The 15,755-nt window shown below is 44.5% G+C and overlaps 1 protein-coding gene across 1 annotated transcript in view; it reads left to right on the plus strand.

The window, feature by feature from the left end:
* The first annotated feature begins 9,374 nt into the window (after positions 1–9,374).
* Positions 9,375–15,755, plus strand: part of LOC311236677 (ankyrin repeat and LEM domain-containing protein 2-like) — a 79,090-nt gene continuing 72,709 nt past the window's right edge. Inside the window, exons 1-2 of the mRNA XM_084324393.1 lie at positions 9,375–9,394; positions 11,602–11,785. Of these exons, the coding sequence (XP_084180519.1) occupies positions 11,608–11,785 (178 nt within the window). The 5' untranslated portion in view covers positions 9,375–9,394; positions 11,602–11,607. The remainder of the gene's footprint in view (positions 9,395–11,601; positions 11,786–15,755) is intronic.

The raw sequence follows: 15,755 nt of genomic DNA on the forward strand, positions 1-15,755 counted from the left end.
TTTCTTTTATTTTTTATCCACTTTTTCTCCCATTTCTTTTCTATTTTTCTCCCATCCCAATTTCGCCTCGACAATTCTCCCTTCAATTCACCCCTCCCCTGTCTCGAACGTTGCCAGACCATGCCTCCCACTGGTCGGCTGCAGTGATGACGAAGTCTTGCATCACGTGTCCCCTCCGGTACACGAGGAGGCAGCCGTCGCATCTTTTCCCCTGTACAGCGCCATCTCTCAGTGGCGAGGAGTAACGCGTGGGAGGCTGGGTGCCCCCGTTACTTCCTGATTCTGCTGTACAGGCGCACCAACCGACCTGTAGGAGTCGCTGTCCACAACGTCCGATCCCCCCAGTCGCACCCAGCACATCACCTCTTTCAGCTCCTTCCCTCAGGGAGGAGATACCGGTCAATACATGCTAAGAGTACACGATTTAAGAACAGCTTTTTCCCCCAAGCAGTTAGACTGTTAAACACTCATTGACTGTCCCCTCACGTTCACCATGCACTTACCACTGCACTTGATAATCTCTGATTACCACCCATTATGCACTTTATTATTTAAAATATTCTGTTATGTACAGTGTTATGTGTTATGTGTTCATGTATGTATTATGTACTACGGTCTGTGGGAGCTCCCCTGAAATTTCGTTGTATACTGTGCAATGACAATTAAAAGTCTATTCTATTCTATCAGCTTTCCCACCCCTTAATACTGCCAATTGTATTAGTATGAACGACCAGCCAAGCCGGAAGCAACGCAGAGAGCTGGGCTCGAACCCAGCATCTCCTGCATTAGTGGCGAGCGCATTGCCCACTGCGCCACTTAGCCGCCCTCAAGCCGGTCGTTTTGATACCTTACACTTGTGTGTAGTGTGAAAGCTCTGGCAGGAGTTACTGGACAAAAATCGGCAGAATAAATAATAAATAAATAAAAATAAATAGTATAGATTACAATAGTGTGGGTGGTCACCTCACTGTAATCAATGTGGACGGCCACCTCTTTCTCAGTAAGGCTCTCCTTGAGTGACTTCAGCCTCTGGAACTGGTGCTGGATGTTATACACATGAATGGCCAGTATATTTACATGGTCCTGAGTGAGGTCAACAAGTTTGTCGATAGATGTGTGTGTCTTCTCCAGTGCTGTGTTTTTGACATTCGTCTCCTCCAGTGCACCATCTTTTCCCTTTTTTGTGATTTTACCTGTCCGGGTAGCTTGTATGCTTTCTACAACGCAGTTGGGTTGATGGATCAATAGTTGTAGGGAAGGTTTTGCCTTGGCATTGAATGCACCTTCTGTACATGCATTCCATATCACTTGAGCTGCAGACACAGGACTCAACTATTTCAGTTGTGGATGGTGTGGCAACAATCCCAAGCTTCTTGATTTTGAATTGGAAATTCTCGTGGATTTTGCAGGCACAGGTTTCTCTTTGGGAAACGTTGGGTCTCACGATCCAAAAGGGCTTCAGTCTGCAGAACCGAGCCCTTGAGAGTTTGTAGCGAGGATGCTGACTGAAAAATGTAACATGTAGTCTCTCCATAGTGTCAGTCAGTGCCCTCTTCCTGAACACTTGTCCTTTCTTGCGGACTTCCCCTGTTTTGCCATTGATGACGGTTGAGTTGTCATCCTGGTGCAAGAAACGACTCACAACATGTCCCATCAATCGTCTCTGGCTGTTGTTGGGCAGGGTCTTGGGCTCTCTCCGGTGGGTGGCTCTTTTCTCAATGGTGCCTATCAAAGGTGCTGGTCCTTTTTTGTTTTTTCTTGTAGCCTTCTAAGCTGCTTCGTTAGGTTAGAGTATTTTTGGGACTGGATTTCCAGTTGATCTTTTGTCGCCCTCAGTTTTGACCTCAGTGAGGTTATGGTTGCCTTCCTTTTTCTTCCTGCTTTGGGGGTGGAGGTCTGCTCTGGTGTTGGGCAGTTCAAAGGTGGCTCGGGAGGGCTTGGTACTACCTGGACATCCTGCATCCTCCTTTTTCTTCTTGCTTTGGGGGTGGACGTCTGCTCTGGTGTTGGGCAGTTTGATGGCAGTTCTGGGGGGCTTGGTGGTACCGGTAGGCCTCCATCTTGCTCCGGTACCTGTGCGGCATCTGGCTCATTGATGGAGGGAGGGGTCAAATCCAAGATGGCATTCAGTGTTTTATTTTTAGCATAATGCCTGTTTGAATTGTCTCTCCATTGTTTTTGTTTCCTTTCATATTGTTTGGAGGTAAGATCATTTTCTTGATCCTACCATTTTCCTTTTGTTTTTGATATCTAGAAATGAAAAGGAAGCATGCCATAAAATTAGGAAAAACATATATGGACAGACCCTACACTAGTGTGTGTGCATATGTGTGTCCTACAGTAGGGTTCTGTGTGTGTGTGTGTGTGTGTGTGTGTGTGTATGTGTGTCCCTCCTACAGTAGGGAGTAGGGACTGATTCACTTACAAAGTGCGAGTGTGTACACATCCTGCCAGAAAGCTGGACATCCTATCAACTAAATGGCTTGTATGAGGCTTCCTATAAACAAGCATATTTGCTAATGAGTAATGACTGTACCATTTCCAACCCCCCTAACCTCTCTCTCTCCTTCCTTCTGTACTCGTCCAGCAGGTCAGGGTTGTTGTAAACCTTTTCTCTGAATTGTGCTAGCCTAGCCTTTGCTAACGCTTTCTTTTTCTCAGTGGCTGACTGTCTGCAATGAAACAGGAAAGTTAGTAAATTACATCAAAAAGTAACTGTTGATGATACACATTTTATTATTACTATGTAATTACAACCTTATGAACACTTAATGTTGAAGTGTTACCAATTATTACTATTTAATGACAAAGTTATGTGATGTGTTACCAAATTCTCATTGCCGAAAGAGAAGTTCTCATTACCGAAACACCCATTAAAATGTTGCGGTATATGAGAAGTGTGTTGCGGAGGATGAGAGGAGTTAGCATTTTTAGCTAACAATGGAGAAGCCATGATGACATCGGCAAAAAAATGTCATGGTACATGTTAGGAATGTATTAACCTTTGTATTGATCAAATATTGATGATCAAAACTTTTTTTAAACAAGTAATACTTCATGTTTCAGTAATGATAATCAATTTTGTCGTGTACAAGGGCTGAAGCAGGAAGTTAGAACTTTTAAGTGTTAACCATTGAGGTGACTTCACTTACCTTGTAGCCATCTTCTAGCTTGTCTTCTTTGTGATGCATCATGGGACAATAAAACTTTATTTAAAAAATACTGTAGTCTTAACAGGAAGGTGAAAACTGTTGCGGAGAATGAGAACTGCATCCATGGACATTGTTTTCCACAAATAAATCATTAATTTGTAAATTTAATTGTATAATTCATCAGAATTTCCTTGATGACACAAATAAATAAACAATATTAATAAAGTTTTAGAGAAACATTTTGAGTTTATTAAATATAAAATTAGGTCAATGGTCCATAGAAATCAATGTGGACGCATTGCGCTAATGAGAATTTAAGCACAAAATGTACTAAAATATTAAAAGAATGAATTGTTATGAGTAAACACCTCATTGTACAAGAGAGAGCACATTTGTATCTTTAATATTATGTTTTGTTGACTTGAATAAATGCTAACCTTTATTTAGAAAAGATCACGGCCATGGTAAATCATTGATTTCATGAGAATGACCCGCCTGGTTGCGTCTATTATGGAGAGAGGCGGGGGGTCGCATAAATGTTCCTTCGCAAATAAAGACGATTCCTAATTGCCTCTAGGAATGGAATGTAACCAACTGGATTTGTGTGAATGGTCCAACTTGTAAGATCCTGATCAAACTGGCCAGTATCACGTCTTCGTCTGTTTGGCTCTCCATCCAATTCCTCTGCGTTGTGTCATTTTAATGGTCCTGACGTCTCCGATACTGGCAGATAAGATCCTTATCTCCCCTGTTAGTGCAATCCATAAACCATACTAATTCTCCACCTCTGTAAGAATTCGACACTTCGACACCGTGACATACCTTATGAGGAAAATCGTTGTTTTATTGCTCTAAACAGAACCTCATAATCATATGTTATCAGATGTTATCAAATTGTATCGTCCTTGAAGAGTCTATTCTAATGATCTTTCGGTGTGTTCGTCTATCGTCCTTTTGTGATTCAGTCCAATAGTGTTCAGGCCTGTTCGTTAGCCTAAGACCATCCTCGTGGTAGCCGAAGCTACTGGTGATGTGGCATTCTCCCCCCCCCCCCCCTCTCTCTCTCAATGAGAGGAGAGAGTGTCTGTGTGATCTCAGTCCTCCTCGCTCTTGGTCAGATTCTAGTCTGCTCAACACCCGGAAACACCGTTCGACTTATAGATGTTCGTCATAGAAACGATAGCCCCGCCCCTCTTCCGGTTGTCAGGCGACACGCTGTCATGACAACCGCGTTTAACCTTTACACACTTCAAAACGTTTCTCTACTGTTGCATTAAAGAGGTCACCCCTCTCCCTCGCTCTGGGCCTACAGTACACTCGCTCTTATCTGTGTTCTTCCAAGGAATGCAAAACAAAACACCCTCGCTGGCAGTGTATTCAATCCACTGGTCACCGTTCTATCACCGTCTTCCTTGCACATTTCGATCACCGTTTTAGCTGTGATCCTCTCCCCCCAATCTATACATCACATACATTGAAAAAGCACCCCAAATCTCTCATTCCCCCCTTTGATTCTTAATCAACCTTCAGAATCATAAGACTACTTGGTTTTTTCAATTAATTATACACAAAAAATAGACTCATAACAATTAGGGCCCCGCCGTCTGCTGTTTTCCTTTTGTTTTCCATTACCCGCATCACACCTAAACCAGGAAGGATAAACAACGGTCATGGAGGAGAGAGAGAGAGAGAGACAGAGAAAAACACAGATTGCAACTTTTCAAACGACACACCTAAACCCTTCGGCCCCCCTATTAGGTACCCCACGTCCAAATCAGCCGCCGTCTCCTCTCTCTCGTCGTGGATGATCTGTGTACCAGGCGTCGGTGCCTGGCCCCTGCGGCTTCCTCCTCCTCCAGTCTGTCTCCTGGTCATCTCCATCGCTGTCGGTGTCATTCCCCCCTTGAAAGCAGAAACACAACACCGGCAGTCGTCTGTACATTCGACTTCCCTTGTTTTGCTATTAGTCTACCACCTTCTCCACACCTATTATCTATCTTACAGGGCGGTTCCCTGTTTGTTGTCTTCCGGCGTGACACTTGCAGTTTCCGATACCCACTCCGCGCAACTCTTCATCCCAGTTTGACCCCCAGCGCGCGCCAGTTCTTCTGGTGACGTGTCTTCTGAAGACCCTGCCTATCTATTAGGTGTGAGAAGGCCCCACTGGAATTCAAACTCCCTCTTTAATTCCATAATTAACCCCTTCAAATAACTGCACCATCTTTCTGTGCAATTCTTATTTAATCAATTAATAATTAAACTCTATATCTAATATTATTATTATAATAATAATCCACTCTCTGTGCTAAATATTCCCCTATGGGTAATGAAAACTCCCCAGCACTACCCCCCCCTCCGCCACTAGGTGGCGACCTACTCCTCCTCGATGGTGTTTTAGTTGACGTGTCACTTCCTGGTTCTTTATCTGTTGTTATCTCCTCGTGGCTCACGGCCATCTTGTATCATCCCCCTCGTGGCCCCTTTTGCGGCCATCTTGTCTCGCTCATAATGGCTACTCTCTCAAACAAAACGAACGCTGCCCTTCCTTCCAAGGCCTAAAAAACACAGCTGTTTTCCTCTCTTTCCTATCAGGGGACGCTTCTCCCGGACTAAACTCTTGCTTATCGGACATAATACACAGTTTAAGGTAAATTCCCGACCGACTTTCCTCCTGTCAAAACAAATTCCGGCCGTCTTGAGACCACAGCGACCAGTTTAAGGTGGGCCGTCTCAGGCGACAGTCTTGTCATAACAATCCCGCCATAACAGATTTCAGTCTGGTTCAGCACCCCCCCCTCTCCTCATCTCTCTCATTATGGCTCCTTCTGCCCTATTTTGCTTTCTTTCGTCATCTATGACTGTTTTGGTTCCCTTTCAGATAACACCTTCGATTTTCAAAACAAAACTGTGCCGCTCTGCTGTTATTCAAACACACTATTACAGCTGGCATTCTCTCTGTGTCGAACTAGAAATGTTTACGTTTACGGATGCACATCTGTTCGTTTTTATTTGGCTTAAAAGATCAAAACAACCGTGTGCACAGTGAACTCACATTTTTGATCGGAGCGCTGTTTCCCCTACAGCGCTGGTTCGCCTCCTGACCGCTCGACTCGCCGCTCTCTCCCAGGGCTGGCCGGCCTTGCTCGATCATGATTCTCCCACACACGATGTCTGTTGTCCACTGTCGTCCCATTATTGAAAAAGTCTTTTTCCGTTGTTCTTATCTCTCGGCAACCAGTCTTTTTCCATTGTTCTTATCTCTCGGCAACCAACTGCTCCCGTTGTTTTAATCTCTTGCAAATCCGACTGTCATCGGCACCAACTGTAAGATCCTGATCAAACTGGCCAGTATCACGTCTTCGTCTGTTTGGCTCTCCATCCAATTCCTCTGCGTTGTGTCATTTTAATGGTCCTGACGTCTCCGATACTGGCAGATAAGATCCTTATCTCCCCTGTTAGTGCAATCCATAAACCATACTAATTCTCCACCTCCGTAAGAATTCGACACTTCGACACCGTGACATACCTTATGAGGAAAAGCGTTGTTTTATTGCTCTAAACAGAACCTCATAATCAGATGTTATCAGATGTTATCAAATTGTATCGTCCTTGAAGAGTCTATTCTAATGATCTTTCGGTGTGTTCGTCTATCGTCCTTTTGTGATTCAGTCCAATAGTGTTCAGGCCTGTTCGTTAGCCTAAGACCATCCTCGTGGTAGCCGAAGCTACTGGTGATGTGGCATTCTCCCCCCCCCCCCCCTCTCTCTCAATGAGAGGAGAGAGTGTCTGTGTGATCTCAGTCCTCCTCGCTCTTGGTCAGATTCTAGTCTGCTCAACACCCGGAAACACCGTTCGACTTATAGATGTTCGTCATAGAAACGATAGCCCCGCCCCTCTTCCGGTTGTCAGGCGACACGCTGTCATGACAACCGCGTTTAACCTTTAATAATAATAATAATAATAATACATCTATTTTATATAGCGCTTTTCCAGGTGCTCAAAGACGCTTTACACACACACTTCAAAACGTCTCTACTGTTGCATTAAAGAGGTCACCCCTCTCCCTCGCTCTGGGCCTACAGTACACTCGCTCTTATCTGTGTTCTTCCAAGGAATGCAAAACAAAACACCCTCGCTGGCAGTGTATTCAATCCACTGGTCACCGTTCTATCACCGTCTTCCATGCACATTTCGATCACCGTTTTAGCTGTGATCCTCTCCCCCCAATCTATACATCACATACATTGAGAAAGCACCCCAAATCTCTCAAACTGTAGTATTTGAACACACCTGACGACCTGAGCTAGTGTTATGCAAAGTAGCCAGGTGGGTACTTGGTGCAGAGTCGAGTGGACATTCCTGTGTGCACGCGCGTGCACATCCGTGCATGTGCGTGCGCGTGCTCCTGCTCAAAAAGCAGATGGAACGTGTGCAACCCCGTCCCAGGCGTCCCATGACCACTGCACCACTGGCCTTCAAGCAGCATCACAGCTACTAGCTACATGTTCTTAAAGGCCTTCAAGCAACATCACAGCTACATGTTCCTTACAGGCCTTCAAGCAACATCACACCTACACCCCCCCCCCCCGCCCGAGATCCTGCTGCTTGAAGGCATACATACACATCATCATACTGTATACACATCATGTATACAGTACCTGTCAGTATACCACCTCCTTCATACATCTCAGCAGTTTAACACCTCCACCATACACCTTCTCAGCAGTATAACACCTCCTCAGCAGTATACCACCTCCTCCATACACCTCAGCAGTATAACACCGCCTCAGCAGTATACCACCTCCTCCATACATCTCAGCAGTATAACACCTCCTCAGCAGTATACCACCTCCTCCATACATCTCAGCAGTATAACACCTCCTCAGCAGTATACCACCTCCTCCATACATCTCAGCAGTATAACACCTCCTCAGCAGTATACCACCTCCTCCATACACCTCAGCAGTATACCACCTCCTCCATACATCTCAGCAGTATACCACCCCCTCCATACATCTCAGCAGTATACCACCTCCTCAGCAGTATAACACCTCCTCAGCAGTATAACACCTCAGCAGTATACCACCAATTCCACACACCTCCTCTGCAGTATATCACCTCCTTCTCAGCAGTATACCACATCCTCCAAATTCCTCCTCAGCAGTATTTCTCCTAAAGCCCAGCGCCTGCCCTGCCCTTGACTCCACCAGTTGGGCTGTCTGTCTCTCATCTCAGAGGTCTCTCAACCCCCCCCCCGCCACCATATTCTGACACTAATCAAGAATTCCATCAGCGCCTGGCAGGATCAGGTCATCCAGAAACCTCCTCTCTCACCCCTGTGCCACTGGCTGCCCCCATTTCTGTCATGATGGAGGGGGGGGGGGGGGGGGGGTACAGGGGTAATTAAATATCAACAGGGGTCTGGGGCAACCCCCAATACCTCCATCAGTAACAGGGCCAGATGTCCAGACATTACCATTAAAAGTGCTCACACAGTCAGAAGAATACTTATAGTAACAAGGTAATTGCTCCCAGACATTCACATTCAGAGTTAATAAGGTCTTGACGTTCTTCAACAGAAATTAGGAAATGAAACCCTGAGGAGGGATGAGCAGGTCCAATTGCTTGTGGATCTTAAGGGGACAAAAAGCTTTTGTTTCCAAGAGGTTTGTCGCCCCATTGGCAGCTCCCTGGACTAGTGGGAATCTGATTTGAAATTAACTCACTTACATTCACTTTAGCTTTAGGGTAATAAAGGATTTAAGCTAAATGAGCCTAATGTGTAGACATATTGGTCAGTGGTTGTAGCATGCTGCCATCTGCTGGCCAGGACAGGCCTCTACAAAGACCATTTAAAAAAAAAAAGTATTGCTGGATATGACTCAATGATGCCATACATATATATTTGCTGTAAGTGTAACTAATATTAATCATTGTATTGTATCATTAACTTTAAGATAACATAACATAACATAAGATATTTCTTTATTGATCCCCTTGGGGAAGTTCAGGTGTCATAGCAGCACGGGGGAAGGTACAGGTATGGGCAGGGTAATAGAAAGACAACAAATAATTTAAATAATATAATAATAAAAAAAACTTGAATATGAATATAAAATTGATATCATACGTCGCCTTTCCTGGGCTGGCAGTGGCAAAGTGTACCGTTTTTGGTTCCGCCCATTCCAGGATATGAAGAGGAGAGAAGCTCCAGGCCGAAAAGCTACACATAATTCTTGTATGTGAGTATATTTTCATAAAGCCTGCCAATAGCCTACTTACTTTCCGAAATACTAAGAGGTCCGTGGCACAAAGGTGCTGTGAGTGTAAGTGTGTTTTGTAGCTCTACATTCCGACAGCCACGCACGATGTTCACAAAACTATTGCGTTACGTTAAATAAACAAGGCATATCACTGGTGGTACTCGTATCGGCGAGATGTTATAACGCGGACCTTTGAATAGTCAGATAATTGCTTAATATGCCCGAGAGTGAAACTTCTAGTTTACGACGTTAAAGGGGAACTTCACCCCACACAAACAATGCTGATTTATTTTGCACATAATCTCCCACACATCCAAAAACTCTAAACAGATGACATCACTGGTGGCAAATGAAAGTAATCTCAATAACTCAAACCAAATGAATGTGTGCGAAACTGTTCAGAGTTTTTTGGATGTGTGTGAGATTATGTGCAAAATAAATGAGCATTGTTTTCACAGCAACGTGTTCAACCACATTGAATACATGTAGTTACAAACGAGTCTGACTCACAGGATATAGACTGTGGCTATAAGCATGCCAATGGGCGTGATTTCTTTCCGTAGCCTATGTGCGCGAAGACGCTCTCTGATTGGCTAGCCGCTTACAGCGAAGACCCTCTGATTGGTTTAGCGCCGAAGGGTCTCTTCCGCCTAACCCTAACTCTAAATAACCACTTTGAAGCAGAGAATATATGTACAAGGCGGAAGAGACCCTTCGGCGGCCGGCGCTAAACCAATCAGAGAGGGTCTTCGCTGTACGCGGCTAGCCAATCAGAGAGCGTCTTCGCACACATAGGCTACGGGGAAAAATCACGCTGCCAATGGCCAACTATTTCAATCAGAATTCTCCTCCCCTTCCGCTATCTGCAAGGGCACCTGCGCTGCGTCCTGTGCTTAGTGCCGCCCAGGATGATTGTCATTGGTTGAACTTTAACTAAATACAAACAAGCCCCACCTATTATAGCGGAATGATAATAGGTTCAGCCAGACCTCTCTCTGGCACTGGCACAAGACTGGCACCTGTACCATGTCTTCTACTACTTGTACCTCCCCTCCCCCCTCCCCCATGCTGCTATGATGCCTGAATTTCCCCAAGGGGATCAATAAAGGAATATCTTATGTTATCTTAATGTAGTGTGGAGAGAGGTCTGGCTCCGCGAGACTACTAGAAACACAGGATGTGGAAATGTGGAAAGAAACTTCAGCGAGACCAACGTCGGGGTCACCAGTGTAGTGCCGAGAGATGAGTCGGAGACGGTGGCTCGAGGCAGAGCGAATAGCATTTATTACGCACAGAAATACAACATGCTACTGCTATGTTGCTTGCAGTCGACTGACTCCTCTGAGAGAATTGCCGAATATATATATACGTACACAAATGTTCTAGAACATTGGTCATGACATTATAGGGAGACATCACCAATGTTCTAGAACGTTGGCTATGACATCACCACAAATGTTCCAGAATGTTCGATGTTCTAGATAGAATCTGGAATGTTCGGCTATGACATCATCACAAATGTTCCAGAATGTTCGGGCGGAACTAATGTTCCGTGGGTGAATTATGTACCATTACAATCACTACACTGGCTTGATTGCCCTACCCTATCGCAACTGGTAGAACATAGCACTCATAACTGTTAGGATTATAGGGGCTCCAATTGCTATGTTATTCATGAGTAGAGCATGGCACTAAGACTGCCAGGGTTAGGGGTTCCATTCCCTGTGTAGCTCAAAGAATGGTAATAACACTGTCAGGTATAGATTAGATTAGATTAGATTAAAATGTATTGTCATCATACAGCACAACGAAAATAAGTGAAAATGTAACAGTAAAGTGCACTAACAATATACAGTGTACAAGTGATTAAACTGGAATAGCCTATATATAATGAGTAATACAAAGTAATAATGCTAATTTGATGTATGTACAGTGATACAGGTATAAATACACTATGGTAGTAGTAAGTCATACTGGCCAGCAGTATAACTAGTAAGAGTAGGTAAGGGATACATACAGGTAAGGGATACATACAGATATAAATATAGAAAAGTATAGAATATGTTTATATAGGGGTTCCATGCATGACATGTATAACTTCACTCATGGTAGATAATAAAGTATATACTGTAATCAATGACACCATCTTGGATAAAGGACTGTGTTCTGTTCTGTTGACTGCCAAGACCACAATGGAGGAAGTCCTGGACAGACTACACATGCTGACCCCAGACCAGCTGCGGCAGGAGATCCTGGCAGCAGGACTGAAGTGCGGCCCCATCACAGTCACCACCAGAGCCATCTTTGAGAGGAAGCTGGCACGCTTTCTGCTGGAGAAGGATGGAAGTGCACCTGATGGAGCCAATGGAGGTGAGTAGCCTCCAGCTGCAGCCCTGGAGAATCCTCTCACTGGCAAGCTTGTGCCAGCCACAGGACGCGCGCTGAAAGTACGGAAGTATCTCGAAGTACGTCTGCGCTGATTGGCGGAAAGTACGGACGTTTCTCGAAGGCAGCCACAAACCTGCGCTGTTTTAAGTGAGCGTGCTTGCTCACTACCGCCATCTGCTGGGATGGTGTCCGCATTGATATTATAGACCACAGCAACACTTCCGGTATTTGCTTAGAGTTTGGAATCAGGGCTGGTTTTGATTGATTGATTGATTGAAAACTTTATTAACAGATTGCAGAATGGTTACAATACAGTACAGCTCAATACACACAATTGTTAAGGGGATGCAGACCAGAGAAAGACTTTCGTCTTGTTTACATCAGGGTCCCCCATTTTCAATTCATCATACGAACGTCAGCAAAACAAAAGAGATGATTGTGGACTTCAGGAGGTCGGGGGTCAAGGACTACAGCCCCCTCAGCATCGACGGGGCACCGGTTGAGAGAGTGAACAGTTTCAAGTACCTCGGAGCCTACATATCCGAGGACTTGACATGGACCACACACATTGACAGTGTTGTGAAGAAGGCACGACAACGCCTCTACTTCCTCAGGCGCCTGGGGAAGTTCCGAGTCAGTCAGAAGATCCTTAGGAACTTCTACTCATGTACAATAGAGAGCATCCTGACCGGCAACATCACCTCCTGGTTTGGGAATAGCACTGCACAAGACCGTAGCAGACTACAAAGAGTGACACGTTCAGCCGAACGCACAATTGGAGGGGGGCTTCCCACCCTCCAGAACATTTACATCAAGCGGTGCAAGGGGAAGGCTAAGAGAATTATTAAGGACTCGAGCCACCCGAACAACTGCCTCTTTGAACTGCTGCGGTCAGGCAAGCGATACCGGAGTCTTAAGGCGAGCACAGAAAGACTCAGAAGAAGCTTCTATCCCCAGGCCATCAGGCTGCTAAACGAACAATAATCGCTAAACGAACAATAATCACTATGCAACAACCATCAAATGCACACAGCACACACACCCACACGCACACACTCACTCAAACAAACAACACACTGCAGCACCCACTCTCCACACTTTAGATCACACAAACACACTTACACTTTATATTTATTGATAAAGGATTTGCACTACAACTCGTACACCTACTGTGAATTGTACCTAAATTGCACCTCGTCCCATTTCTCCATTTCTGCCTTGCACTATATAGTATTGTATATTAGTACACTGCACAGTATTGTATATTGTATGGTAACTACGTCTATTCTGCATCGAACATTGTACATATGTCTAAACTGAACACTGTGACCTCTTTTTTTTACTTCTAATTTTACTATGTTTTTATTTCATACTTATCTTGTCTTGCACAGTCTCTGGAGCGCAACAGTAAGAAGCATTTTGTACAAAAGTATTCTGTACTTCTGTATGACAACTATTAAAGAAACTTGAAACTTGATAACATATATGACATGACATACAGATAGACAGTACTGCTACATCTAGACATTTATGACATACCAGATTTGCAAATACAGTACTGTTTCTGTGATACAAAAAGAGTATAGAAAATCGAGTATATACATTTGACGTAGAAACTGTACATTGGAGGTGGTTGGGTGGGTGGGGTGGGGGGTTGGGTAGGAGGGGTGGGTGGGGGAAACTACAACTGTACAAGCAAAACTGTACATTGTTTGGTGGTCTATCGCCCTGCTCTAAAGATAAACTCTAAGCATAACCGACTTCAAAAGAGGGCCTAAGCATAACCAGTTCGAAACAAGGCGGACATTAATAAAGTTTTCAATCAATCAATTCCAGGCCACGTCCCCTCGAGAAACTTCCGTACTTTACGTCAGCGTGCGTCCTGTGGCTGGCACAAGCTTGCCAGTGAGAGGATTCTCCAGGGCTGCAGCTGGACCCTATTGACGGAGGTGGTACTCATAGGGCCGGACCCTAAATAATATATTACCATATTTAAAGGAACACTCCCAACATTTTAGGAAATGCACTTATTTGCCCTCTTCCCCAAAGTCAGATGATATCAATTGCATCTCTTTGCACCAGTTACATAGTTACAGTAGTTGTATTTCTTCACTTTCGACTGAGGCTGAGCTAGGCTAGCTGGTCCCTACTACGTCCACTCCAGGTCAGCATGCACATGGACCTCTTTCTGGGGCTACTGGACACAGAGATGAAAGTTGTTACAAGCTGACTCAAGCTTGCAACAAAAAGGGAGACACAGGCACAATTTAAGAAATAACAAAAGGAATTTATTTAAATTTAACTAGAAAAGTACCAAAAGAACAAAACATGTCAGCCAATACTCATATTATGGACGAGTATCAGTGCATGGATGAAAGTGTATGTGCAGCATGAATGATGGAAGTGTAAAAACAAAGGCATGCTTCCAAACAAACAAAAGTAAACAAACAGGTGGAGAGAGGAAGCCAAGACCAAAGGAAGCCTCCTTGTATAAAGGCAGTTGGGTGCTGCCGAGTGCTTCCGCGTTTTCCCTGATTGGCTGCGACACGCCCCGCGGCAGCGCGGCAGCCGCGGAGCGGAGTGGCAGAGTTTGCGGCATTATGTGCTTAGCTCAACTGGCAGCGCTGCGGTCCTGCGGTCCGTTGGTGACAAGTTCGAATCCCTTCAATTTTATTTTTATTTTTTATTTTTTTCGCCGGTTAAGTTTAGGCATGTTAACTTAAGGTTAAGGTTAAGGTTAGGCATTGTTTCGGAGTTGGTTAAGGTTAGAAGGGTTAAGTTTAGGCGCTGTTAAGGAGCTGGTTAAGGTTAGAGTTTGTCTTAGAGAATGGCAATAGACAGCCTATTTCTGCGCTGCAGCGCGAGGCAATAGACAGCCTATTTCCGCGCTGCAGCTCTCTTGCGCTGCCGTGGTCACATGGGCGTCATGGCCAATCAGAGAAAACGCGGAAGCACGCGACGCACTCTTCTGCTGGGAATAAGCTACACGCAGTTGGGACACACCGGCCCGGGTGTGCCCCAATTGCCCTGATGACCCTCCCCAACTCTGCCCTGCCAGCTCCACCCACCAATCCTGTGAGACAATAGGCGTGTTTGAGATTCATTTCGGCTCGCCTCGAAAGTAGACGAGAGTAGACGATTGCAGCCGGGGGAGGAGTCAAAAAGGCGGACACTTCAGATTTGACGACAGCTTGCTCGTCTAGTCTCACACGGCAGATATCGTGTTCACGTTCCCACACACAAATACACACCTGTCCAGCTCATTATAATGCGAAGGCCGTGTGCAAAATTAGATTAGATTCAAATGTATTGTCGTCACACAGCACACTATATAGCTATAGTGGAATAGACTGTATTAATATACCATATTTATACCATCTGATTCTTGTTGCGCGCTCCTGCCCACCGCAGCGTGCACACGCACACACAACACACACTGCTGAATAATTCTGTTTTGCATCAATATATATATATATACTGTATATTGAAGCAAAACAGAACTATATATACAGTATATATTGAGGCAAAACAGAATTATTCAGCAGTGTGTGACGTACAGTATCAGCTGCTGCATCGTTAATTAACTATAGATGTATATGGAATTCGTTAATCTATCTAGCGATTGAGTTAACTGTGAGCCAGACGGCTTAGTGAAGTACTGTACATAGAGTGGTAATGCTCAGATTGCTCATTGAGTCATGACTATAAATGCAAAACGTAATTGTCGTATTTATTATCATTATAATTATTTAATTCCAATGATAGAAACAGTCCGTCTGTAGAATCGACTTGAAGAAGCAATCACCAACTATTTGTTCAGGGGGGTTGATATATTGTTATTTTGATATAAACTCCATTGCAGAGATGGTTATTAAGACAGCATTCATGAGGAATGTGTACAGTGTTCAATTGTGAATGTCAGTACTCTGATCAAAATAATTTGGTGTCTGAC

Source organism: Notolepis coatsorum, assembly GCF_963971535.1.
Source record: "Notolepis coatsorum genome assembly, chromosome: 11".
Lineage (NCBI taxonomy): Eukaryota > Metazoa > Chordata > Actinopteri > Aulopiformes > Paralepididae > Notolepis > Notolepis coatsorum.